This window comes from Neophocaena asiaeorientalis, unplaced genomic scaffold (genome assembly GCF_003031525.2).
Source record: "Neophocaena asiaeorientalis asiaeorientalis breed wild unplaced genomic scaffold, Neophocaena_asiaeorientalis_V1.1 scaffold45, whole genome shotgun sequence".
Lineage (NCBI taxonomy): Eukaryota > Metazoa > Chordata > Mammalia > Artiodactyla > Phocoenidae > Neophocaena > Neophocaena asiaeorientalis.
The window spans coordinates 2,561,245-2,588,177 of NW_020174642.1; the positions used below are offsets into that span (position 1 = coordinate 2,561,245).

Below are 26,933 nucleotides of genomic sequence, written 5' to 3' on the forward strand. Positions count from 1 at the left end.
TGGGGTGGGAGGGGGGATACGGATGCGGGCCTAGCCTGTGGTGGCAGAGGCCGGCGTGATGTTGCACCAGCCTGAGGCGCGCCTTCGTTCTCCTGGGGAAGTTGTCCCTGGATCACGGGACCCTGGCAGTGGCGTATTGCACAGGCTCCCGGGAGGAGAGTGGATAGTTACCTGTGCTTGCACACAGGCTTCTTGGTGGCAGCAGCAGCACCCTTAGCGTCCCAGGCCCGTCTCTGGTATCCGCGCTGATAGCTGTGGTTCGCGCGTCTCTGGAGCTCCTTTAAGCAGCGCTCTTAAATCCCCTCTCCTCGCACACCAGGAAACAAAGAGAGATGAAAAAGTCTCTTGCCTCTTCGGCAGGTCCAGACTTTTTCCTGGACTCCCTCCCGGCTAGCTGTGGCCCACTAGCCCCCTTCAGGCTGTGTTCACGCTTCCAACCCCAGTCCTCTCCCTCTGATCCGACCTCCGAAGCCCAAGCCTCAGCTCCCAGCCCCCACCTGTCCCGGTGGGTGAGCAGACAAGCCTCTTGGGCTGGTGAGTGCCGCTCGGCCCCAATCCTCTGCAGGAATCTCTCCGCTTTGCCCTCTGCACACCCCTGTTGCCGCGCTCTCCTCCGTGGCTCCGAAGCTTACCCCCCTCCGCCACCCGCAGTCTTCGCCCGCAAAGGGGCTTCTAGTGTGTGGAAACCTTTCCTCCTTCACAGCTCCCTCCCACTTGTGCAGGTCCTGTCCCTATTCTTTTGCCTCTGTTTTTTCTTTTTTCTTTTGCCTTACCCGGGTACGTGGGGAGTTTATTGCCTTTTGGGAGGTCTGAGGTCTTCTGCCAGCGTTCAGTAGGTGTTCTATAGGAGCAGTTCCACGTGTAGATGTATTTCTGATGTATCTGTGGGGAGGAAGGTGATCTCCGCGTCTTACTCTTCCGCCATCTTCTCACATCTCCCAGTAACGTATTGTTAAGCCTCCATGTGTTTGTGTTTTTTACGTTTTTTGCCTGTAATTCATTTCTAATCTCATAGCGTTGTGGTCAGAAAAGATGCTTGATATGATTTCAATTTTCTTAAATTTACTGAGGCTTGATTTGTGACCCAAGATGTTATCTATCCTGGAGAAAGTTCTTTTTGCACTTGAGAAGGAAGTGTAATCTGCTGTTTTTGGATGGAATGTCCTATAAGTATCAATGAAATCTATCTGGTCTATTGTGTCATTTAAAGCTCGTGTTTCCTTATTAATTTTCTGTTTGGATGATCTGTCTACTGGTGAAAGTGGGGTTTTGAAGTCCCCCACTCTTATTGTGTTACTTTCAGTTTCCTCTTTTATAGCTGTTAGCAGTTGCCTTATGTATTACGGTGCTCCTAGGTTGGGTGCATATATATTTATAATTGTTATATCTTCTTCTTGGATTGATCCCTTGATCATTATGTAGTGTCCTTCCTTGTCTCTTGTAACATTCTTTATTTTAAAGTCTATTTTATCTGATATGAGTATTGCTACTCCAGCTTTCTTTTGATTTCCATTTGCATGGAATATCTTTTTACATCCCTTCCCTCTCAGTTGTATGTGTCCCTAGGTCTGAAGTGGGTCTCTTATAGACAGCATATATATGGGTTTTATTTTTGTATCCATTCAGCGAGCCTGTGTCTTTTGGTTGGAGCCTTAAACCATTAACATTTAAGGTAATTATCGATATGTATGTTCCTATTACCATTTTCTTAATTGTTTTGGGTTTGTTTTTGTAGGTCCTTTTCTTCTCTTGTGTTTCCCACTAGAGAAGTTCCTTTAGCATTTGTTGTAGAGCTGGTTTGGTGGGCTGAATTCTCTTAGCTTTTGCTTATCTGTGAAGCTTTTGATTTCTCCATCGAATCTGAATGAGATCCTTGCCAGGTAGAGTAATCTTTGTTGTAGGTTCTTCCCTTTCATCACTTTAAATATATTGTGCCACTCCCTTCTGGCTTGGAGAGTTTGTGCTGAGAAATCAGCTGTTAACCTTATGGGAGTTCCCTTGTATGTCTTTTGCAGTTTTTCCCTTGTTGCATTTAATAATTTTTCTTTGTCTTTAAGTTTTGTCGGTTTGATTACTATGTGTCACAGTGTGTTTCTCCTTTGGTTTATCCTGCCTGGGACTGTCTGCTCTTCCTGGGCTTGAGTGGCTATTTCCTTTTCCAAGGTAGGGAAGTTTTCAACTATAATGTCTTCATATATTTTCTGGGGTCCTTTCTCTCTCTCTTCTCCTTCTGGGACCCGTGTAATGTGAATGTTGGTGCGTTTAATGTCGCAGAGGTCTCCTAGGCTGTCTTCATTTCTTTTCATTCTTTTTCTTTATTCTGCTGCACAGCAGTGAATTCCACCGTTCTGTCTTCCAGGTCACTTATCTGTTCTTCTGCCTCAGTTATCTGCTGTTGATTCCTTCTAGTGTATTTTTCATTTCAGTTTTTGTATTGTTCATCTCTGTTTGTTCTTTAATTCTTCTAGGTCTTTGTTAAAGATTTCTTGCATCTTCTCAGTCGTCGCCTCCATTCTTTTTCTGAGGATCATTTTCACTGTCATTATTCTGAATTCTTTTTCTGGAAGATTGCCTATCTCCACTTTATTTAGTTGTTTTTCTGGGGTTTTATCTTGTTCCTTCAACTGGTACATAGTCCTCTGCCTTTTCATTTTGTCTGTCTTTCTGTGAATGTGGCTTTCATTCCACAGGCTTCAGGATTGTAGTTCTTCCTGCTTCTGCTTTCTGCCCTCTGGTGGATGAGGCTATCTAAGAGGCTTGTGCAAGGGACTGGTGGTGGGTAGAGCTGGGTGTTGCTCTGGTAGGCAGGGCTCAGTAAAACTTTAATCTGCTTTTCTGCTGACGGGTGGGGCTGAGTTCCCTTCCTGTTGGTTGTTTGGCCTGAGGTGACCCAACACTGGAGCCTACAGGCTCTTTGGTGGGGCTAATGTTGGACTCCGGGAGGGCTCATGCCAAGGAGTACTTTCCAGAACTTCTGCTGCCAGCGTCCTTGTCCCCAGGGTGAGCCACAGCCACCCCCAGCCTCTGCAGGAGACCCTCTAACACTAGCAGGTAGCTCTGGTTCAGTCTCCTATGGGGTCACTGCTCCTTCCTCCTCGGTCCTGATGTGCACGCTACTTTGTGTGTGACCTCCAAGAGTGGAATCTCTTTTTCCCCCAGTCCTGTTGAAGTCCTGCAATCAAATCCCGCTAGCCTTCAAAGTCTGATTCTCTAGGAATTCCTCCTCCCGTTGCCGGACCCCCAGGTTGGGAAGCCTGACGTGGGGCTCAGAACCTTCACTCCAGCAGGTGGACTTTTGTGGTATAAGTGTTCTCCAGTCTGTGAGTCACCCACTCAGCAGTCATTGGATTTGATTTTATTGTGATTGCTCCCCTCCTACCATCTCATTGCGGCTTCTCCATTGTCTTTGGATGTGAGGTATCTTTTTTGGTGAGTTCCAGTGTCTTCCTGTCTTGATGATTGTTCAGCAGTTAGTTGCGATTCCCGTGCTCTGGCAAGAGGGAGTGCGCGCACGTCCTTCTACTCCGTCATCTTGAACCCCAGTGGGTACTTCTTTATACTTTATGTAATATCACTTCACATAATACCTTTATTTTTGAGTGTTTCTAAGACCAAATGAAGGAGAAACACTCACAGTTTTTTAATTAAGTGATTCTGTGCCACTTGCATAGCAATAGAACAACTGTCTTTAGTAAACTTGAAAGTGAGCCATATTTCTCAGGGCAAAAAATGGGATCTTCTTGAGTATTCAATTTGTGAAGCATATTGCTTTTGAAATACTTTGGCTGTATGCCACAGGATGTCCAAAGATGTTTTAGGTGCAAATATCTTAATTCTTTAGGGGAAATAAGTGACTTTTCCCCCTTGGTTGAAGGAAGAAATTTAAAAATAAGCTGATTTTCATTAATCTTAACTAATATAAGAAAGAGTCTTTATTTGCCAATCATTTTCTTATTGTGGTTTATAATCTGTGTTTGATCCAACACCCCTTTGAGAGTCAAATAAAAGCTATGTGCCTTCTCAGCAAGAAAAATGCCAATATACTCCAGTTTGCATGTAATTTCATAGCGTTCACAGAGCCAAAGTTTTTTCATAGACCATGGATAAGAAACTCTGCTTTATCTTAAAATTCTGTAGATATTATTGGTGGACAAAATCTTATTTTAATTTATTTATACTATGCATTTTATAGGAGTTTTATTTTTCCTATATATTTATTTGTAGCTAAAACTTATTGAATGCATGCTTATTTCTTATTTATTAAGAAAGTCACCATACTTTATTAGGAGTTAATATTAAGCTATTGTTCAGTATATCTAGTGTAAAACATATACCCTTGAGTAGAACTCAGAAGAAAGGTCAACAAAGTTGTACACTCAATACCATATTGCTAGATAAATATACAGCCAATAAATAAATATGTGATTGTAGAGTTACTTATTTTAGAAAAAAGTAAGTTAATTTGAGGAAGAGCTACAAGTGAGATACTGAGTTTTGAATGGCAGTAATTTCTTATTTGTTCTGCTTATCTTAGTTATAATAGAGAAATAACCGTGACAAGATTTAACAGAATTTGCAGGGTCACTTACATCAGGCTGATCACCAGGAGAGTTGATACGATTTGTGTGGGGAAGTTTTTCTTAGCTACTTCTCCCAATAGTTCTCTTATTTCCTAAGTAAATAAAAAAATTAATAAAACACCAGATTTATTTGTCACCTGGAAAATGTTTTCCCTGAAAGAATTAAAAGGCAACTTGTAAATAACTATACTTGAATTTCTTAAACGGTATTGAAAAGGAATGAAGGAACAGGGCAGCCCTCAGCTCCCATGTGAAAGGACTCGTTGCTCCTTGTCATGCACAGAAGAGCAAGTTGTTAGCTAGTTTTTAGTTTATATTCCTTCATTCTATAGATTGCCATCTCAGAAGTTCAGCTTTAAAAAAAAAAAAAAAGTAATCAACTGAGGAATCATACATTTCCTGCTTATTTTAGTTCATGCCATCTTAAACTCCCAAGTCCAAGGAAAGAGAGGAAAACCCAGAATGCCTTACTATTCATAGCATCTTGATTTTCTTACACTTGATTGTGTATCTCAGCAGTATTTGACTTGGATGAAGGAAATGACAGAAAAACTTTGCAGTCTTCAAATCTGGATCATAAGATGTCAGAGCCTTCTGTTACCTCATTTGACATCTGTTATTTTATGGCTCCTGCAAGCTCCATTTCCTTGGAGGTACTTGAAACTGCAGCTTATTTAGACAGTTCTGAAGATAGGTTCAGCTTATCCTCCAATTCTCTTATACTCAAAAATAAGTGTGCTTTAAATTTTTAAAAATATCTTCCTTCATGTATTTGAAACATTTAAAAATTGTTTTCAAACTCTCATTAGCGTGATTTTTTTCCTATAGATGCTTTAAGTTTATTTCTTATTACTTTTCATTTTATAGTCCCTCATAATATGTTGCTAGCTTTATTTCCATCTGTCTTGACTTTGTATCTGGTAATTATTGATCTATAAATTAATATCCAATTACTAGAGCCCAATATAGAAAGGAAATATGCAGTATAATTCTTTGTTAAAATGAAAAATCTTCATTTGTGCCCCGGTCTACCTGATGCATTGGTACATCATGGCCGGCGTCCATTCTAACTGGCCGGCTCTTGTGCAGTAAGTATGTGTTGTTAAGTGTTTTGAATATCACTATGCCTAAAATACATTTTTCCTGGATGAAGTAAGAATTTTTCTGTTTTAATATACAATCAGATTCCTCCTCTGTCATTTCTTTTTTTAAAAAAAATATTTATTCATGGCTGTGCTGGGTCTTCGTTGCTGCACACGGGCTTTCTCTAGTTGTGGCGAGCGGGGGCTACTCTTTGTTGTGGTGTGCAGGCTTAGTTACTCCACGGCATATGGGATCTGCCTGGACCAGGGCTCGAACCCGTGTCCCCTGCATTGGCAGGTGGATTCTTAACCACTGCGCCACCAGGCAAGTCCCCTCCTCTGTCACTCCTTACTCTTTTGTATTTAATTTCAGCTTAGAATTATTTTGCTTACTGGTTATACCTTTTTAGTTTATGTAATAGAATAAAATCCTAAATAAAAGAGACACAGATAAATAGAGAATAAATTTTTATGGTGATGAACAATGTCTAACAATTTAACAGATCTTAAAACTAAAAACTAAAGATTGTCTACTCTGATTTAGCTTGTGGTGCATATCAGGGACCTGAGATTAAAATCCTGGTATCTTTGTTCCCAGTTCAGTACCTTTCAATTATAGTCTGTTGCCATAAATTATTTTTCTGAACCTATTTGAGAATTTTGTGCAGTTGAAGATGAAATTTGAAAATAGGAAAAAAAGTAAATTTTCATCACTTCTTACCCTTCTTTTTAAAGGGTCTCAGCCATTGGGTCAGTGACAGAGTGGGCCATCCCTGTCTAGCAGAGGCAAACTTTTGACTTCCTCTCTCAGGACACACAGAGTTTCGATTAATAGCATTCCACTGCAGTTTTCCTTTTCACGTAGATATTAACTTGAACCAAGAGTGCGAATAACTCTAACAGAAATTGACCCTTATTTTCCATTTGTCTCTGAAATACCAAATCCCAGATATTAACCAGATTTTTTATTCATGTTTTTAGAGATTACTATTTATGCTTGAGTCCAAATTACTATGAAAAGCAATACTGCTGAACTTTTATCACATTAAAGTTTTACATCCCGTGGTATAGCAGTGAGAAAGATGATGAAAAATGGAATTCTTCTTTTGTGATGTTGATTTTTGTCTCTTAGAACTGTAAACAGACCAAGGCGTCATCATTATGTTCCAGTTTCCATTCTTGGCCTTCCATGGCCCCTCTATAGCTAAACTCCTGTCTCAAGTACGCTTCATAATTTGGAAGTCACATGCCCATGGCTGCAGCCACAGGGAATAGTCCTTCAATTTGTGCCTTACAAAATTGTGTCTTCCGGCTGCATCCTGTCTGGTTATTCCCAGGCTCATCTGCTGGGTTCTCTACTGAAGCCCCTTCCTTCTTTCCTTCCTTCCCCCTCTTCAAGTACCTCCTTCTCTCCAGTCCTTCCTCCTTGCCCAGTACCTGCTCCCCCTAACCTCCTGATCTCCAGTTAAACTTTTTCTCGTATCGCATTGATCCCTTTTAGGACCTCTCAATGTCACTTATGGTATACAGAATGCTTGTTACATACATTCTAACTTTATCTTAAAAACGGTCTAGCTAGTAGGAAAAGGTTAGCCTCACTTTAGGGCTTTTCTCTAGGAATAAGTGCATTTTAACACTGATCTTCTTCAGACAATCTCTCTACCTTTGATGTCTGATCTGTGAATGAAATCTAAAGGTAGAAATAAGGCAGGAAGAAACCTACCCATCTGGACTTACCAGTGAGCAAATCAAGAGAAGACAGGGCAGGCCTTAGTTCTTTTTTTTTTTTTTTTTTTTGCGGCGGTAGCGGGCCTCTCACTGTTGTGGCCTCTCCCATTGTGAAGCGCAGGCTCCGGACACGCAGGCTCAGCAGTCATGGCTCATGGGCCCAGCCACTCCGCGGCGTGTGGGATCTTCCCGGAACGGGGCACGAACCCGTGTCCCCTGCGTCGGCAGGCGGACTCTCAACCACTGCGCCATCAGGGAAGCCCAGGCCTTAGTTCCTAAATCTCACCATATAGACCCCTTGGCTGCCCCCCTAGTTAGCCAGACCAAGAAGTCAACTGGAACTTTACTCTTGGTTCTATTGGACACTTTGACTTGTCTGATTTATTGTTAACACAAGTAAGAAGAGATTTGGTGACTGAATCTGTTAGTGACCATTTGATTCCTATGGAATCAGAGGGTTTTCCCCCACCAACAGGCATTTCTTTGTTCTTCATATTTTTGGATGTTTAAACTTCTGACTTGAGTACTTTAAATATCATAAAATACACTTTATTTTCAGTAGCATGCTAAGGAAATTACTGTTATTCCTGTGTTAGTATCAAATGAGGAAATCGGATCCAAAGTGATAATCAAATTATAGCTTTTTACTTTCCATCTGACTGCTGGCTTAGTCTGGGGCAGCTGTCAGCTTCACACATGGTTTTAATAAGAAAAGATGCTTCGGAAGAGGTCTGATTTGAAGAAAAATATACCCTGGGGGGAGACTCAAAGTTGTGGAGGAGAAGGATGTTGTTTTGTTTCAAAGCAGCATATCACAAGAAGGAGGTGAGGTTGTAATGGTTTAGTGGAGCAAGTGTATGAAGAAGTGTGTACATCTTCAAAGCCAGTGGAGGTTGGTGTTGATTATTATCAAAAGAATCTTAAGATTCCATTCAAGATCATCACGGTGTCTCAAAATTGGTTGAGTTCCATTATTGTTGCTGAGCCCTGAGCAGTATAATTTTTCTAATGCTCGTCCCTAGCAAGCTCCTTCTAAAGCACCTCATGGACCATGGTGCAGTGTGTCATGGCTCACTAAAATATGATCTCAGACAGCTTCTGGAGATCAGTCATGTCAAAATGTAGAGTGATTTTTGTTTTCCAAGTTAACGTTTTTCAAACCTGAAGCATTATCTCCTACGTGTCTGGGCTTCCCCACTATGAAACGTTGCATGCTGATAAACAGTGGAAATGTCTATCAGCGCATGTCATTACATGAACTGTTTCTTGATCATTTATAGGAACTAAGAGAAATACATAATAAGCAGCAGCTACAGAAACAGAAGTCCATAGAGGCTGAACGACTGAAACAGAAAGAACAAGAGCGAAAGATTATGGAATTAGAAAAACAAAAAGGTGAAGCCCAAAGGTGAGTCTTTTCAGTGGATTGTGGACCCTTCTGGAAGGAACTTTGAGTATTTACTATTCTTTGCCGGGCTTCTCCAAGTTCTTACTGCACCAGAAAGAGCCTTCAGTCTTTAATGTGTGTGTGGGCACATGTTTATATAAATCTTTGCATGTATAAGTACCCCCCAAAGTTTTTGGTTGGTGCCCAGAGCTCTCTCAGGCTACGACTATGTAGATAAATGTAATTATACAAGAAATTGGGACACTTGGTATGCTTGTTTGCATGCCAATGACCAAAATACGTTTCCAGTTCACAGCCTTTTAATAACAGTGGGTGTCAGAGTCCTGGGTTTCAAGTCAAAGTCCCTGAGCTCAGTGGCCACACAGGGTTTCTCCAGTGAGACTGCAAGTATACCACGCCATCTTCTTTCTTCTTTTTTTTCAACTGCAAGTGAAACTCGAGTACAAAAGGAGAAAATTTGCTGTTGCTGCTGCTGCTTAGGACACAGACACATTTTTGTTGGAATATTTATGTCTGTAGTCTTTTATTTGTAACCTTTCGTAGTAAATTGTAGAAATTTATTGTTTCCCTTTTGGTGTGTCTGATTTTGTTATCAGATATTTGCTTTTTAGACTACAAATTGATTTTAGACTCCCAAGAAACAGAAGTGACCAAATATCCCAATGGTATAGTGTAAATTATAAAAATTGGTTATTGTAATTAGACTAAAAAGATGAAGAAACTCATACTTTAGGCAAGTCACTGACTTTTACTGGCCTGAGCTCAGTTTAACTGCCAGGGTGCACATTTTTTTTTTTTTTTAACATTTATTTATTTATTTTAATTTCATTTTTGGCTGCATCAGGTCTTAGTTGTGGCATGTGGGATCTTCGTTGCGGTGCACGGGCTTTTCTCTAGTTGTGGCGTGCGGGGTCCAGAGCGCATGGGCTCTCTAGTTGAGGCAAGCAGGCTCAGTAGTCGTGGCACGTGGGCTTAGTTGCCCCACGGCATGTGGTATCTTAGTACCCCAACCAGGGATCAAGCCCGAGTCCCCTGCATTGGAAGATGGATTCTTTACCACTGGACCACCGGGGAAGTCCCCAGGGTGCACTTCTGCAGCACTTTTTATTATGGGTACATATTGTATTTTGCATTTGATGTTTTTGTCCTTTTGTTTTTGTCTTTTTTATGGTTCTCTTGGTAGAAGGAGGTAGGTCTAGGATTATGTCCCAGGGATTAATTCCTTGGATATGTTGATTAACTCCATCATTTTCTTATCTTCGAAGTTTATTATTCACAATACACTGTACCAAAGTTTCACTTTCCTCAGAGTAGAAATACACACGCAGTGTCATGATATAAAAGTTTAAATTGTCTGTATGATAAATAGCACCCAAAATTTAACTTCAGAAATTACGTGGTTATATGCTTTTATAAATGGTGGCCTTTATTGGTGGAATATGTTAAGCAAATTTTATTTGTTGTTATGAATAACAATTAACATTCCTACCCCTCCAAAAAATGTCTTTTATGCTTTCTTAAAAGATGTTTTGAAAATTGTAAGTGAAATGCTTGATTTAAATTGGAAAGAATTCTACTGCAGTAAAGATTCACGTTTATACAGAGTAGAAATAAATATAATATTTTTTTAATGGAGAATAAAAGTTTTATTTGTTTATATCATGTTCTCTTAGCAGTTTCCTAGTTCCAGGAGATGACCTTTGTGCGTTAGCCATGTCACAGGCTAGCGATTCATGCTGTAGACTTTAGAACCAGGCTGCCTGAAGTGGTCCCCAAGCTGGTGTGGCTGTGTGACCTTGGACAAGTCATTCACTCCCTCTGCCTCATTTTCATCTGTAAAATTTGGATGATAATGATAGGACCTACCTACCTAGTGTGAGGGTTAAAGTAGTTAACAAACGTGGAGGACTAGTTATTATTAACATGGTATCATTTATTATTGCACATTAGTTTCTTTCTTTCTTTATTTTGTTGTACCATGTCTTAGTTGCAACGCATGGGCTCCTTAGTTGCGGCAGGCAGGCTCCTTAGCTGTGGCAAGCAAACTCTTAGTTGCGGCATGCCTGTGGGATCTAGTTCCCTGACCAGGGGTCAAACCCAGGCCCCCTGCATTGGGAGCTCAGAGTCTTACCCACTGTGCCACCAGGGAAGTCCCACATTAGTTTCATTTAATGTGTGATCATTTAAAGTGTTTTCTGATTTTCTAAAATATTATGGAATGAGGGAAAAATCATCCCCGATCTTTTCCTATGGATTTCAGGTTGAGGCCATCATATTTTTCAAGGCCTATATTTAATTGCACTTTGTGTCAGCTAGTTTAAAAAACAAAGCAGTCGAATTCAGTAAGATACATAGAAACTGTTGCTTAGTAAGGGTTGGTTACTACCTCAAGGGTTCAAAATAACCTGTTGGTTCCCGCTTCATTTCTGGGGAGCTACTTGTGTGCGTGTACATACTGTGTGTCCCCTCAGTGATCTAATTGTTCATGGACTTCTTTAAGCAACATTTCATTTGCAGTGCTGGGTATACTTTCTCTTCATGGAAGTTATGTTCCTATGTTGTATGGCTTTTATTTTTCTTTGCAATTATATGCCAGTTTTAAAATCGAGAAGTATTTTTGTGTTTTTTTTCTAATCACTTTATAAGCTAGCTACATCAGGAATTTTCTTTCTGTGTTTTTCTACATCATGTGATTTCATCTCACTCAGAAAGGGAGCCCTGAGAGCCTCTGTTTCATTGATTCCGATCCCTCCATCTGAAGAACAATATCCCTTGGTGTTTAGCATCCCATTGACTAGATGGAGCTCTTTGTGCAAAGAGACCACACAGCAGTGTTAACTTGGGAGTTGCTTCCCTGCTGTAATCAGGCATTTTGTTGACAGACGAGCTCAGGAAAGGGACCAGCAGTGGCTGGAGCACGTACAACAAGAAGATGAGCATCAGCGGCCAAGAAAACCCCACGAGGAGGAAAAACTCAAAAGGGAAGAGAGTGTCAAAAAGAAGGAGAGTGAGGAAAAGGGCAAACAGGAAATGCAAGACAAGCTGAGTCGGCTTTTCCATCAACAAGAGCCAGCTAAGCCAGCTGTCCAAGCACCCTGGTCCACTGCAGGTATGAGAGGCCAAAATTATTCTAGCAAATAAGTCCTTTTCTACACCTGAAACTAACACAACATCATAAATCAACTATACCCCAATATAAAATAAAAATTAAAAAAAAGTCCTGTTCTCCCAGATCCTCTCGGGAAATGTTCATGTCTTATCAGGCTCTATCTTGGCTGTGTTCATAGCGATGAGACGTCAGCGTCTTTTTTTGGATGGTGCAGCTGTTCATCTTCTAGCATCATCAGATGTCTGTTTAGTTCTCCCCACACTGTGCCAACCTTTGGCATCCAGAAGTCTTTTGCAGACGACAGTGGCATGAAGTTTCATTGCCAAGCCCCATTCATACACCTGTATTCCAAATGGAGGTCATAACCCTTCCTGCTTCTCTGTTTTGTTATGTTCTCTGGGAATTTCAGGGCTGTCTCAAAAGCAGGAAGTGGCACTTCTTCCCCTTGCCTGTAGTGACGTGACATTCACTGTCCTCAGTCTGCACTGCGTACAACTGTGTTCTTACCTTTTGAAACGTTTTTTTTTTTTGCCCTTTGAACATAAGTTACGTCTTTATAAATAACGATAAATGAAAGACTTTGAAATAGCTAAAAAACGTTATCCCTTTTATCAGATGCAAACTAGAATGTATTTTTTAAATTCTTGTGTGGCTGTACGATATTGTAAAGCTTAAGAGATAATACTCAGCTGAGGAAAGTGATGGCCTTTTCCTTTGTTTGGCAAATGACAAATGTTTGTTTCCTGTTTGCACAGCGGGCAGGGATGGGAGTGAGGGTTCAGAGTTGGCCGACACCCTCCCTGCCTCAAGATGCATGCAGTCCAGGGAGAAAGATTGGCAAGCCATCAGATCCACACAGGAGCCTGTGCCATATGAGGACAAAATATGTTTTAATACTTTTTTTGATCTGAAAATTATTTCACCATGACTTGATCTTAAGTTCCTTATGCGTCCTCTTGGTATAAAATGAGGATTTTTTTTCTCCTTTGGTCAGTGGGAAATTATGCACATCATTCAGTTCAAGATGACACAAAGATAGTACTTTCACGGCTTTTCAGAGAAAATAGGTGTGTATCAAAATACTTGCAGCTCTTGGGTAAAAACAGTACAGAGGGCTGTGAGTAGTTATTAATCAGGATCCAAAATATCCTCTGCTCACGTGCATTTTCAAAAATTTTACTTCATTGAAAAGCTACATTATTTTCATCTAGGGTCTGTCCTTGGTTCATTTTTTTCTCTAGGACGTGTAATTCACCAGGAATTACAATTGAATGATCAATAAGAACGGTTCTTGGTGAAATCAGCACTTATGTTTTACATGACCACATTGAGGGCCTAAAACATCAACCTTTCCATGTCTCTTAATATGGAAAGTTAAAGTTGTGCTTCTTTGCCCCCTCCCCTATGAGTTGGCTGTTTCAAATTTGCATCACATTCGAACTGCTGCATCGTGCTAGACACCCTGCATGGGGGAAAGAGGTCTGGATGCTTTATAGATGCGCACTGTTGACGCCTAGGCCAGGGAGCAGAGAACAGGGACTTCAGGCAGCCTCACTGCACTCAGCACTGGGATGACCTTGGTTTAGCATCCACTAATGACCTCTCTGATGGGTTCTAGTTGCTGACATCAGATTTGGCTCTCCTTTGGTTTCAGAACCAAACACATCCTCACTATGTGTTCCAGAAATTCCTTGAGTAGATGTAAATTGTTCAGATGTTAAGATAGGCAGCAGAGGAGATAGATGTCTGTAATTTGGCTTGTGTCATGCATTTGTGTTCCGTGTAATGTTTTATTTTTGTTCCCTTCTCCTTCTTTCCTCGTAAACAGAAAAAGGTCCACTTAGCATTTCTGCACAGGAGAATGTAAAGGTGGTGTATTACCGAGCACTCTATCCCTTTGAGTCCAGAAGTCACGATGAAATCACGATCCAGCCAGGAGATATAGTCATGGTAAGAAAGACTCCAGCGAAAGCGTGCTTTCTGTTGATGGTTAGCATCTGTCCTCTTTTTGTACTTTATTTGACAATTGTAAAATGGTTAGTGAGTGTGAAATCCAGTAATCCAGCATTTGAGTTTTTGAAGTATAGCCTCACTCTTCTTCCTTTTCTATTAGAATGAAAGTTGGCACTTAAAAACGTATCCCAGCATCACTTTAAAATAGGATTGTTAAAGAAAATGGGTTCTTAACATAGCCTTGCATAATTTTAAATGTGTAAAGCTCTGGTAATTTTAGAGTTTAGATTACTACTTAGATATTAAAAGTAGTCTTTCAGAAATAGTTTTAAATGCAAAATGCTTGATCATCATTTTCATAGTTGCCACTGATAATTTTTGTATCTTTGGGTCAAAGCATCTTTTCTTCCCTTTGTGTAAACTTTGAATTGTGTGAAGAGTAATGAATTAGATACAGTTAACCTGCTTTCCTACTCTATAAATGAACAGATGAAAGAGTTTAGAACTTTGCTTGTTACAGCTTGTTTAATTATAATACTAACAATCTTATGATTGTAACTAAAACTATAGTAACCAGTTTAAGAAAGAATAAAGCAATGTGGTTGACCTAAATTATTTCCTAAAAGAAAATAGTAGTTCCTCAATCCAGTTATTAACGTAAGTCTTAGAAGTGGTTAAGCTTTGCATTACTGTTGGCTTTTTTTTTTCTTTTTATTATGGAAATGGTTCAGAATTTTTTTTAAGAACTATGAAAGTTAAGATTTGAGACAAACACACTTCCCATAGTAGGACCCATGTCTTTGAAGTATAAAAGGGTGACGTGCAGTCACTGTAATTACTCATGCATTCATCTTCCATTTATGCATCGTATCTGTATTTAGAGTATGTGATCTTTCATGGGCCAAAATATATAGAAAGAACAGTGTGTTTGGTCCTAAAAGAACTCAATCCCTTCTCCCCTTATTTTCTGATAGGTTTTTCTCTAGTTCTTATGGGCTGGAAATAAGGGAGTCGTGCCCAATGCTCCAGAATTTTTCAAAGTCAACATCTCGCTAACAATAACGAAACCCTCTTCCAGTAATCTCTCTGCCTTCATCCAGCACAGAGTTTTGAATGCTTGGGCGCCAGCCTCACTCATTCTTTACAGAAAGAACTGCTGGTTTCTCTCAAGTGTGGACGCACCACACTGCACGTGAATGGTGACCCGGGCCGAGTGTTTCGCAGCTTCTTCCCCATCTTCTTTTTCCTAATGGCCTGAGGCTGCTTTATTCCTCCTGCCTAGTCTTTGAAATATCTTGTGCCTTTTAAAGCAGATTAATTGGAAATTATCTAAATACCATGCAATAGCAGGACTCTAAACATTATGAAGGTACAATGCCATAGCAGAGAAGACCTCATTACAAAGTTGATTTTTATACTGCTTTAAAAAAAAAAAAAAGCCTAACATATTTGAAACTGGATTTTGTTGCAACACAAGGTGCAGAAAAGTAATGTTCTCTTCCTGAAATAAGGAAGTGTTACCAAATATTACGATAAGGAAATGTTACAGATGATCTATATTTTAATGAGTATATATTGCTATTTTTTTTGAAACATAGTCTTGTTACAATGGTACTGAGTCCTTTTCCTCAAACTGACTAGTTAAGCACCAGCCCCACTAGAAGAATAGAGTGTAGATATACCATGAGAATGAAACATTTCATTAAACATGTATTTTGCCTTGCTTTCAAACCTTTGCTTTCCTGGTGGAGGTTAAAGGGGAATGGGTGAGTGCCTTGTGACTGTCAGGAAGTCTGCATCTTATTAAATGTTATGTTCTCTTAAATCAGTTTAATTCTGTGTAAGTACACATATCTTTGGGTGTTGTCGTGGCAGTAAAAAGATGTTTTGAGTTTGTGTAGTAGGTTGTGCTTAAAATAGAAAATGAAGAAAAAGGTGTAAAAGTTTGTGTTACCAGGTTTCTGTTTGCTAGATTCCATGAAAGGACTAACTTGAAGTTTCCGTATCGGCAAATTATTAGGTCAAGTCTGTGTCTCAAATCATGGACAAAAATAAGTTCCAAGTAGGTTAAACTTAAAATTCTTTTTTAAAAGCCTTTTTTTTCCTTTCTTTTTAAGGAGAATATTGGAATAGTTTTCTAAGAAATGCCTTTCTGAGTTAGAACTAGAAGCCATCAATGACAAAAATGGACAGATTTGACAATATTAAAAAATTAAATCCAGTAGATTGCAAAATACATAGGAGACAAAGGGTCACTATCCATATTACATAAAGACTCTGAAAAATTAATATGAAAGAAACCCACAGCTTTAAAAAGTTGGCTGAGGATATAAAGAGACATATACAGATGAAGAAAAGTAAATGATTTTTAAAAAATACAAAAAGGGGCTTCCCTGGTGGCACAGTGGTTGAGAAGTCCGCCTGCCAATGCAGGGGACACGGGTTCGTGCCCCGGTCCGGGAGGGTCCCACATGCCGCGGAGCGGCTGGGCCCGTGAGCTATGGCTGCTGAGCCTGTGCATCTGGAGCCTGTGCTCCGCAACGGGAGAGGCCACAGCAGTGAGAGGCCTGTGTAATGCAGGTGATCAGGAAAATGTAAATGTTAAAAATGAAATAGCATATTTCATCTCTCCGGTGAGCAAGTTTAAGAGTTTGATAATATTAAGCTTTGTCAAGAGTGTAGGAAAGTGGATACAATATACATCATCAGCATGGTTGTATGAATTGGCTAAGCCATTTGGAGGGCAATTTGGCAGCAATACCTATTCAAATTTAAAATTCTCATTCCCCTTGACCTAGGAATTCTGTTACTCTCCCTCCTCTAGGCTGTTTTTAGCAAGTGCACAAATAAATGTGTCCATGGATGTTCACTGCAGCATTGCTGGTAAAAGCAAACAAGGAACAGCCCAGTATCCATCAGTAAGGGAATAGTTTAAATAAATTGTGATACAGCTAAACAATAAATATAATGAAGATTTTTAAAAAATTACACAGATCTACATATACAAATAAACTCTAGTAAAAAAGCAGAAACAATATGTATAGCATAATTGCATTTGGTTAAATAAAAAGCTCTGTGTGTGTCTATGAATGTTTTTACGTATATAGTTTACAGTCTCGCGGTATAGGCATCAAACTGTTCACAGTGGTTACCACTGGGCAGTTAGAGAGGTGTCTTTCATGTTTAATTCTACGTAATTCTATATTCATGTTTACAAATGTATTAACATTTGTAATTTTTAATGAAACACTAAAGATAAATCCAACTTCGACAACTATTAACAGGCCTGGAATGGTGTTTATTTTATCTCAGACATCCCACATATGTTAAGGAAGGGGCTGTGCTGTGAGGTATACTGTATTCTCTTGCGGAGGGGACAACGTTGGTGTCTTCATTTTGTACCACAAGATGCAGCAAGACACCTCAAATGGCATTCTACTGTATTATGTTTGTGAGGCTAATGATCGGTACCCAACAAGTGGAAATGGACATGTAATCGTAGCAATTTTTTTATTTCATGAAGTTTGCAGTTGAGAAACACGATCATGAAAAATATGCAATAGAACATTCCTAGCCATCTGTCTTGGTTGAATAATCAGGAGTCCACTTACTTTTGTGGGCACAGTAATCGTGGGCTTCTCAGATTTCTCAAACTTCTTTGAAAAGTAGCTAACTATACCTGTTAGATTTTAGACGTCTAGCAACGTTTTCTGTTTTAATGTAGGCAGTCTTGGAGGGGGCTTTAAAAAATATTTTGTTGTTAAAAAAACTTGATTATCAGCGCAATTTTCTCCAAAAATATTTTTTCATGATTAACAAATATTAAAGTGGTATTTTATATATCATCCTGTTCTAAATGTTGTTGATAATACAAAAAAAATATAAGATAATTCTCCCATTCATATGTTTAAAATCTCTTTAGAAAAATAGGGAGAAACACATGAAAAGGCCATTGTGTGATAAAGTTCCCAATGAATGCTCACTAACTGCTAGGAATGTAAAAGAGGAAAGAAATCAGAGTGAACTAAGGTGCTCAGGGAAGACTTCTGAATGGAAACATCTTAATTGAGTTTGACCTGGACAACTAAGGCTTAGATACTTTGAAAATCTATGGCCTGTCTTCTGATCTGGAGGTCCCAATACCTGGAGGGTGAATAAGTCCAATTTGACATCCACAATGTATTGGAATAGCATAAGAGATTAGGGACTTCCCTGGCAGTCCAGAGGTTAAGACCACTCTTCCAATGCAGGGGGCGCAGATTCGATCCGTGGTCAGGGAACTAAAATCCCACATGCCACGCAGCCAGAAAAAAAAAAGAAATTGGAACACCTCTGCTCACTGCCATTTTGTTGAAGTTTATCTTAAGAATACAGGCTGATGATCTACTCAGCTGGTTTTAAATGGTGCAGGGCTGAGTGCATCAATCCTGCTCAGGGACCTTAAAAAAATAAAAAAAACCCACAACCAATCCAGGACTCACCCCCAGAGACTGTGGGAACTTTTCATCCATATTTAGGATTCAAAATCTTGTCCAGGTGGTTCTATCAGGGAGTCAGTTTAGGGAACCACTGATCTAACCTAATCTCTTTTCTGTCAGGACTAATCCCAAGTCATTCTGGGAAATATCCTCTTCTTAGAGATATCCAAAAAAGGAGACTTCTTTAGGGGCTGTCAGTCATCAACCCATCAGTTCATTCAGAAAGTTGTTTATCTTCTAATTTAGTGTTTCTTTTGTAACAATTTAAACTCATTCTTTTTTCCTTTTCTTTTCTTGATGGAGAATTGTTTTGGGGTTCTTTGTTTTGTTTTGTTTCAGTGTAGTCAGTACCTTTTATTTCCTGCCTTTCTTAGATTTCTGTAATCTTAACATCGGAGCCATTGCTGTGTTGAGGGAGCAGCACATACGTGATTCCGGGGGTGGACCAAATCCAGCCCGTGCCTGTTTTGTAATAAAGTTTTACTGGAACACATTCAGGCGTGTGCATTTACATATTGCTTACAGCTGCTTTTGTGCTACAGCTGCACGGTTCAGTCGCTGCGCAAGTTAAGGAAAATTTTGCCAACCTCTAGATTCGCGCCTTAGAAAACAGTTTTAATATCCTCATCCAGGAGCTTAGGGGGAAACCTTTTACTTCCAAACTAGCAAATGTACGAAACGTGCTTCTCCCTACATTCTGCAGCACATCCCAGGCAGCTGCACTGGTGGGTCTAAGTTGGTACACAGTTTAAACCTGTTTGCTGTCCATGCCCTTTGTCCTGCTTGTGAGGGGAGAGGGAATTTCTGTTACCCTTCTTTGTGACAAGGTCAGAGGCTTTAAAAATCTCAGTGTCACCGTGAAGATGGCGGTCATGAAGCATATGAACATTGAGGAAAGAAATATGATATTATTGGGTTTCAGCCACGTGTACTTGAACCTGATACGCTGTGTGCATTTGACTGTTGCATCAGTGCCCTACAGTATGCAGTGCATAATTATTAACAGTTCATAGACTAGATCTGTAACATATTCCCAGACATTTAAGCAACATTCGGGGTTTGTGCTTCCCACTTTGATGTTTCACTAGAATGACCCCAAATGCTTTGAGGAGTTGCTGTGGGGCTGATTAAATGAAATTGTATTAAGACCAATATTGCTGGGCTCCCCTGGTGGTGCAGTGGTAAAGAATCCACCTGCCAATGCAGGGGACACGGGTTCAAGCTCTGACCCGGGAAGATCCCACATGCTGCGGAGCAACTAAACCCGCGAGCCACAACTACCGAGCCTGCATGCCACGACTACTGAAGCCTGCGGCGCCTAGAGCCCGTGCTCCGCAACAAGAGAAGCCACCGCAATGAGAAGCCCGTGCACCGCAATGAAGAGTAGCCCCCGCTCACCGCAACTAGAGAAAGCCCACGCGCAGCAACGAAGACCTAACGCAGCCAAAAATAAATATAAATCAATTAATTATTTTTAAAAAGACCAATATTGTTAATATCAAAATCCCCCTGACTTACAGCCACCGATAGATGAATCTACCCTATGTGTGTATAAGTCCACATTATAGCCAGCCACATTACAAAGAAGTTTGTGTGCTTGACTTTGCTTATTCTATCCTAATTTTATGTCTCGTTTTTCCACAAGGGGATTGGCATTTTGAGTAAAGCTTTGATCCAGGAAGGAATATTTCTCATTTTCATATGAGACCCCTTATGCTTTTTCTAAGTGGTTAATTTAATGTTAGGAGGGAATTTTTATTATAACCTCTGAACCTTAAAATTAAAATTTAATTACTCATTAAAATTAATGGATTCATATAAGAATAGATCAAACTAATTGAGATTATTGTTTGTTCAAGTTGACTGATGGATTTCCTTGGTTAAAAGTGAAATACTGATTTTACCATTGCCCTCAAGAATAGATCAAACTAATTGAGATTATTGTTTGTTCAAATTGACTGATGGATTTCCTTGGTTAAAAGTGAAATACTGATTTCACCATTGCCCTCAGGGATGGCAGAAACTCTTATTTGCAGGGATAAGGAGCTGATGTGGCACCCTCTCCCGTTCCTGAGTACACACAAGCACCTTTCAGTGGTGAAGCCTGCTTTCTGTCATATCAGGGGACAAGGCTGGGTGTGATCAACTAGGGTGTGAGCTAGACCTGCCCATAGGGTGGAACATTTCCTCAGGGCTTCAGATCCAATTCCAGATGTCAACCAAAAGTCTGGTTAACCAGGTAAGACCCATGTCTCAAGGGAATGACAGTGGGTCACAGGACATAATTAAGTAAAGCAGCTGGCATTCAAGGAGGTCCAACTAGCTTAGACCAGTAGGAGTTTGATAGGTCGTGATCAGGGATCGCATTCCAGCCCCTACAGGAAGATAGGAAGGCCAACCCCGAGGACCTAAGGTGCTAGACAGGTTTCTAGAGCAGGGAACTCCCCATAGAGAACCAGAAATCTCTGGTTACCTAAAGTAAACAGGGTCAAATAGAGGCCAGGCTTTTAGAACAGGGCAAAAGAGAACTGCAGTAGAGTCAGACCTGGACAACAGGAGAGATGGCTTTAGAAAATCTGTCATTAAGCACGTCTCATATACCAAGCAGATACTTATCGATAGATACTTATCGTTCTTTACAACAACTATTATAAAACAGGTACTGGTATTATCCTTCATTTTACAGGTGAAGAAACCAAGGCACCAAGAGATTACACTTTGCCCAAAGTCAACCAGCTAATACTGTAGAAGTGGTGTTAAAACTGAGGCAGTCTAATTGCAGAGCCCTACTCTTAATCATGACACTTTGCAGTCTTTTTTTTTTTTTTAATTTATTTATTTAATTTAGGCTGTGTTGGGTCTTCCTTATGGTGCGCAGGCTTCTGATTGTGGTGGCTTCTCTTGTTGCAGAGCACGGGCTGTAGGCGCACGGGCTCAGTAGTTGTGGCTCATGGACTCTAGAGCACAGGCTCAGTAGTTGTGGCGCAGGGGCTTAGTTGCTCCGCGGCATGTGGGATCTTCCCAGACCAGGGCTCGAACCCGTGTCCCCTGCATTGGCAGGTGGATCCTTAACCACTGCGCCACCAGGGAAGCCCCACTTTGCAGTCCTGAGGCGGAGATTGTGTCTGGCTCCAGGTCCTCACTCACTGCTGCCAGACCTTACCTCTTGTCCTGGGACGTGTGGAAGGGGCAGGAACCGGGCTGTTTAACCCGCTGAGAAGCTGGGGAGGCCCCGGCTCAGGCTGACCTAGAAACAGCTGTGTCTCCAGTGCAAAACAGCAATAAAGTTAAAGTGCGTCGTAATATCACCAATAAATATAAACAAGAGAGAAAAGGCATCTAGCCATTTGAGTTCAGCAGAAAATAAGATCCAAGTGGGAAAAAAATGTCACCTTAAATCCTCATCTGGAGAAACAATTCGGGCTGCCCAGAAAAAGGAAAGAAAGAAGAAAACAATGCTGGGCGGCTGAATGAGAAGTGGCCCACGTGCTCACATTGATACAAGTGTTAGCACCAGAACTGTAAAGCCAAAAATAGAACCTTTGGAACTCCTTTTTGGAGAATTCTCAGCTTTAAAAACTGCTTTTACCCATGACAATAGGGTTCCTAAGGTAGAGCAGCAAGGAAGCTCTCCTATGGACTGAGTATTTTATAAATAACATGCAGAATTAAGTAGGAAGTCCTGTATTCTACTTTCTCCACCCCTACCCCAGGCATTTTTTTTTAATTCAAATAAGCTAATAAACATTATACCATATTACTCTACACTGAATACAAACAGGTGTTTGGTCCCATAGTTATTTGCTTTGGGTTTTTTTTTTTTTTTAACTGAATATTTGAATGGGTTAGAAAACTGGTATTTTTGCCACTGTTTCCAAAATCACTGTTAAGACCCTACATACTCATTTCTGTGATTTCGAAAAAGCAACATTAAGGTCCAGTGTTTTGCTCCTTAGGCAGTATATTATGCAATCAAAATAGGATAAGGTCTCTGACAGAACCTTATTTGACTTATTGTAATGAAAATAATTTCCTACTAGTGAATGTAATTGTCCTCATATTGATCTCCTGTTGCTCATAAAATAGTGAGGGTAACTTCTAAAGATAAGTAGAATCATTCTGGTGATTTTGACTAATCCTTTTGGTCAGAATTAAAATAAAATGCAAGCATTAAAAACACGAGTGTAATAAATCTCTGAAATTTTTTAACAGCAGAATTCTATATTCTCATGTGCATGTTTGTGAATATTAAAGTGAAATTTATACAAAAGAAAACTCTAGGACTTTAGTAAAATTAATTGTTGCTGTAAATAATCATTTCCCTAATTTTCTCGTCATGTATCTGTGGAGCTTTTAAATGGCTAAACACAGCAGCCAGTTTTACTTGCTGTAGAAAACATCTAAGGCTCTGTTTTTTATCTCCTTGTCCCTATGCTGAATAAGTACTGCTTAGCTTAGAGATTTTTTTTAGAGTGCTAAATTCATATTGATTGCACCCTTTGCTTTCAATTTTAAATAATAAACCTAAGTCAAATTATTTCTAATAATTACTTACTTCCTGAGTGATGAAGTCTGTCAATCACTTTCTAATTCAAAGTAGCTCTAAAAATTTAAACTGTAGGCTTTATTAGGATTCCTTATTGGTCTTAACTGCTATTATTAGGGGAAAAAGAAGAAGCTAAACAGGCACAAAAGACTAAGAACTCGAATTATAGCACCTACTGTTTCCTCAGAGTTAAAGTTTAGAGACCATTTTTCCAGACTCTTAGACTAAGAATAAAGTGAAGAAATGTCTGTGCCGTGTGTTAGTCTGACCGGGTCAGAGGCGGGGGCTTTGTTCTGGTAGAGTGTTTGGTGTCTTTAGGGGTTGATTTAGTTCCACTGAATTAAACTTTATGACTCTCCTGCAGGTGGATGAAAGCCAAACTGGAGAACCGGGTTGGCTTGGAGGAGAATTAAAAGGAAAGACAGGATGGTTCCCTGCAAACTACGCAGAGAAAATCCCAGAAAACGAGGTTCCTGCCCCAGTCAAACCAGTGACTGATGCTGCCTCCACCCCTGCACCCAAACTGGCTGTACGTGAGACCCCTGCTCCTTCCGCGGTGACCTCTGCAGAGCCCTCCACGACCCCCAACAACTGGGCCGACTTCAGCTCCACGTATGTGTAGGATGCTACTTCTGATGATTTTTGAAACCCCAGCTTAGTGATCTTTTAAGTGTTCTTATAGTCTTGGGTTGTACCTCTGAGTAATTTTCATGGCCACTTTCTCTGGTCTTCCGGCAAATTGTGGATTGCATTCTCTGACCTGGATTTAATTATATCATTGCTCAACAGTGATTTGCCCTGGGATAAAGTTAAGCCTATGACCCTTGTTTTGTTCAATAATTTGTCTGTATCTTACATTCTTGTGGAAGAAATGGAGAACTACAGTTTCCTAATAATGTGCTTGACACCCATGACCGCAAATATTTAGAGTCATTTCCTGCATGGAAATAGCACTTTTTTTTTCCTGGACAGAAACAGAAATTGAATTTAGTCACGTGGTTTTGAATAAGATAGAAAGCTGTTTCCTGTGAAGCTTTTCTCTTTCATCAGTCCTGTGCAAACGTACACCAGAGCGAAGAGATGTGTACTCTTGGCCACTGTTTGTGCTATGCCTTTGGTCATCAGGAAATGGCATTAAAAACAGTGTGTAAGCAGAGGTTTGAAAGCAGAGATGAAGCCGCTGTCCACGCTTCCAGTTATAGGACTGGTCTAGGTGTGCAGCAGTCTAAAAATATCTTATACCGGCATTCAAGTAAAAGGGACGCAAGAAGTGTTTAAAATTTGTTTTCAAGTCTGATCATCTTTCAGAAGAAACAAATTGAAGGCAAGGAGTCAGGGCTTAATGTTGGAGAAAGACCAGGTGGAGGAAATAGAGGAAAGAGAGCTGAGTAATGACCAAAGGCAGGAGGAAGTAGAGGGAAGGATGTAAGGAATAGCAAGTTTTTCATACTTACATTTTCACATAAATGGTTGAAAGTGCTAAAGAAGGTCCTCCCTATCTAATCTCTGCTAAAAAGTAGTCTCTTATTAGATGATTGAAAACAAGTTGAAATTCTCCTCTCGATTTTTTTTCTTAATTGAAGTATAGTTGATTTATAATATTGTTTTAGTTTCAGGTGTACAGCAAAGTGATTCAGTTATATATCAGTAAGTCCCCTCATACGAACCTTCAAGTTGCGAACTTTCAAAGACGTGAACGTGCATTCGCATGTCCAATCACATAAGTCAGTTCACGCGTCTGGCGTACATTGTCACATGGTTGTGTTTTTGTATACTTTACTATACTGTACTGTATAGAATATAGTAGTACAGTATCTTTATTTCAACCCCAGGATGTCGGGAAGCAAGCGTAAAAGCAGCAATAATGTAGCTGGTACTGAACTGTACTTTTCAAGGTATTATATTGTAAGACTAAAAATGTTTTATTTATTTTTGTGTTTGTTTTTTATGTATTATTTGTGTGAAAAGTATTATAAACCTATTACAGTACAGTACTATATAGCCGATTATGTTAGTTGGGTACCTAGGCTAACTTTGTTGGACTTATGAACAGATTGGACTTTCGAGTGCGCTCTTGGAACAGAACTTGTTCGTATGTAGGGGACTTACTGTATATATTTTTTCACATTCTTTTCCATTATAGGTTATTACATGACATTATAGTTCCCTGTGCTATATAGTAAATCCTTGTTGCCTATCTTTTTTGTGTATAGTAGTTTGTATTCCCTGTCTTGATTTTGATTGAAAAGTTCTGACTTGGGCTTCCCTGGTGGCGCAGTGGTTGAGAGTTTGCCTGCCGATGCAGGGGACACGGGTTCATGCCCCGGTCCGGGAAGATCCCACATGCCGCGGAGCGGCTGGGCCTGTGAGCCATGGCCGCTGGGCCTGCGCGTCCGGAGCCTGTGCTCCGCAACGGGAGACGCCCGCGTGCCGCAAAAAAAAAAAAAAAAGTTCTGACTTTTGAAACTAAAGCTTACACTAAAATTTTAAGAAGACAAGTGCTGTGTTTTCCAGGATTTTGTTTTGCTGTGGATCCAGTCAGTGTTACTCTCTTGCTCGATAAATGTGTGGTGTGCAGCTCTCCTGCTATAATTCCAGGCTTCTTATTTTCCAAACCCTGAATCAGGATGTGCCGTCTATCAAAGGAAATATTCTAATTTTCAGATTTGTTTATGTCTTATAAAGATTTTTAAAAAGTCAGTTGAATTTAAATCTGCACTGACACAGATGTGTTTATTTAAAATTATAAAATCGCAAAATTAAAACCATTCCCGATATCAGGTCAACAGGTTGCTGTAAGGATACCACTGGTAGTTACCATGGTATCCAAGCACATGGCCTGGTGCTTGCTGTGTGATGATGGGACAGAGAGATGCACCAGCCGCTGGGCTGGCATGTTTTCATATGTGGTGCGAAACTTCTTTTTGCTTATTTAGGATTGTTGTTACAAATGAAGATAATGATCACGAGAGGATGTTTCTCTGGCACTTTCTCGTTGCAGAGTATTTCTCTGTGTGGTATTTCATGTGACCCTCACAACTAACCAGAGTGGTACAATATTGTTCCCATTTTATCAACGAGGAAATCAAGATTCAGAGAAACGACTAGAATTTGCCTGAGACCCATTGCTAGTGTGTGACGGTCAGACCCAAACCCAAGTCCAGTGCTCTTTCCCCCCTCTTTGTTCTTAAACAAGCCACAGGCACATCCTGGGTGTATGTTTATGGGGGGAGAAATGCCGGTGCATCGGGAAGTCCTTGCCACTTACCGTGGCGTGCTTCGCCTTCCAGGTGGCCTACCAGCACGAACGAGAAACCAGAAACCGACAACTGGGATGCATGGGCAGCCCAGCCCTCCCTCACCGTTCCAAGCACCGGGCAGTTGAGACAGAGATCAGCCTTCACTCCAGCCACAGCCACGGGCTCCTCTCCATCTCCTGTTTTAGGCCAGGTAACAGCATCGATGGGAGCAGGGAGGACCTCAAGTGCCTGTGTGGGGCGGACAGATTCAGCCAGTGCTTGTTGTCAATGTCATTTAGGAGTAAAGCCTTATTATATGCATCTGGGTCGGCTGGCAGGGTGGGATCCAGTTCACGTTTTCCCAGTAGAGGGAATAGTGACAGTTCAGAGGATGGAGTTCAGACATTTGAACTCCATCTTGAACAGTGGGTAAGGGCTTCTTAGGAAACGGAGAGGGCTGGCATGTCAGACAGAAAATACTGTGAGGGTGTCACAGCATTTTTAATCAGCTATACTCCAGTATAAAATAAAAAGATAAAAAGAAAATAATGTGAGGAGAGGCTTTAGGTAGGAGGTCAGAGAGTGTTTCGGGAAAGTCGTGGGTCAATCCATTTGGCTAGACCATTGAATATTTACCCAAAAAGATAGACCGATTACAGATTAATGGGAAGCTCTTAAATGCCTTGCTAAGAAAGTAATTTCTGAAAGGATAATAAATAAAGGAATTTATTCCCTTATTTATTTAATAAATAAAGGAATGAAATTTCTATAAATAGTCAAACGAAACAGCGAAATTGCCCATCTGGCAGG

At 40.4% G+C, this 26,933-nt stretch overlaps 1 protein-coding gene across 3 annotated transcripts in view; it reads left to right on the top strand.

Moving 5' to 3' along the window:
* Window positions 1-26,933, top strand: part of ITSN1 (intersectin 1) — a 223,768-nt gene that overhangs the window by 127,777 nt on the left and 69,058 nt on the right. For all 3 annotated transcript variants that reach the window (XM_024758245.1, XM_024758246.1, XM_024758247.1), the window contains exons 17-21: window positions 8,671-8,798; window positions 11,681-11,907; window positions 13,736-13,857; window positions 23,249-23,496; window positions 26,175-26,334. In XM_024758245.1, coding sequence (XP_024614013.1) covers window positions 8,671-8,798; window positions 11,681-11,907; window positions 13,736-13,857; window positions 23,249-23,496; window positions 26,175-26,334 — 885 coding nt within the window. The remainder of the gene's footprint in view (window positions 1-8,670; window positions 8,799-11,680; window positions 11,908-13,735; window positions 13,858-23,248; window positions 23,497-26,174; window positions 26,335-26,933) is intronic.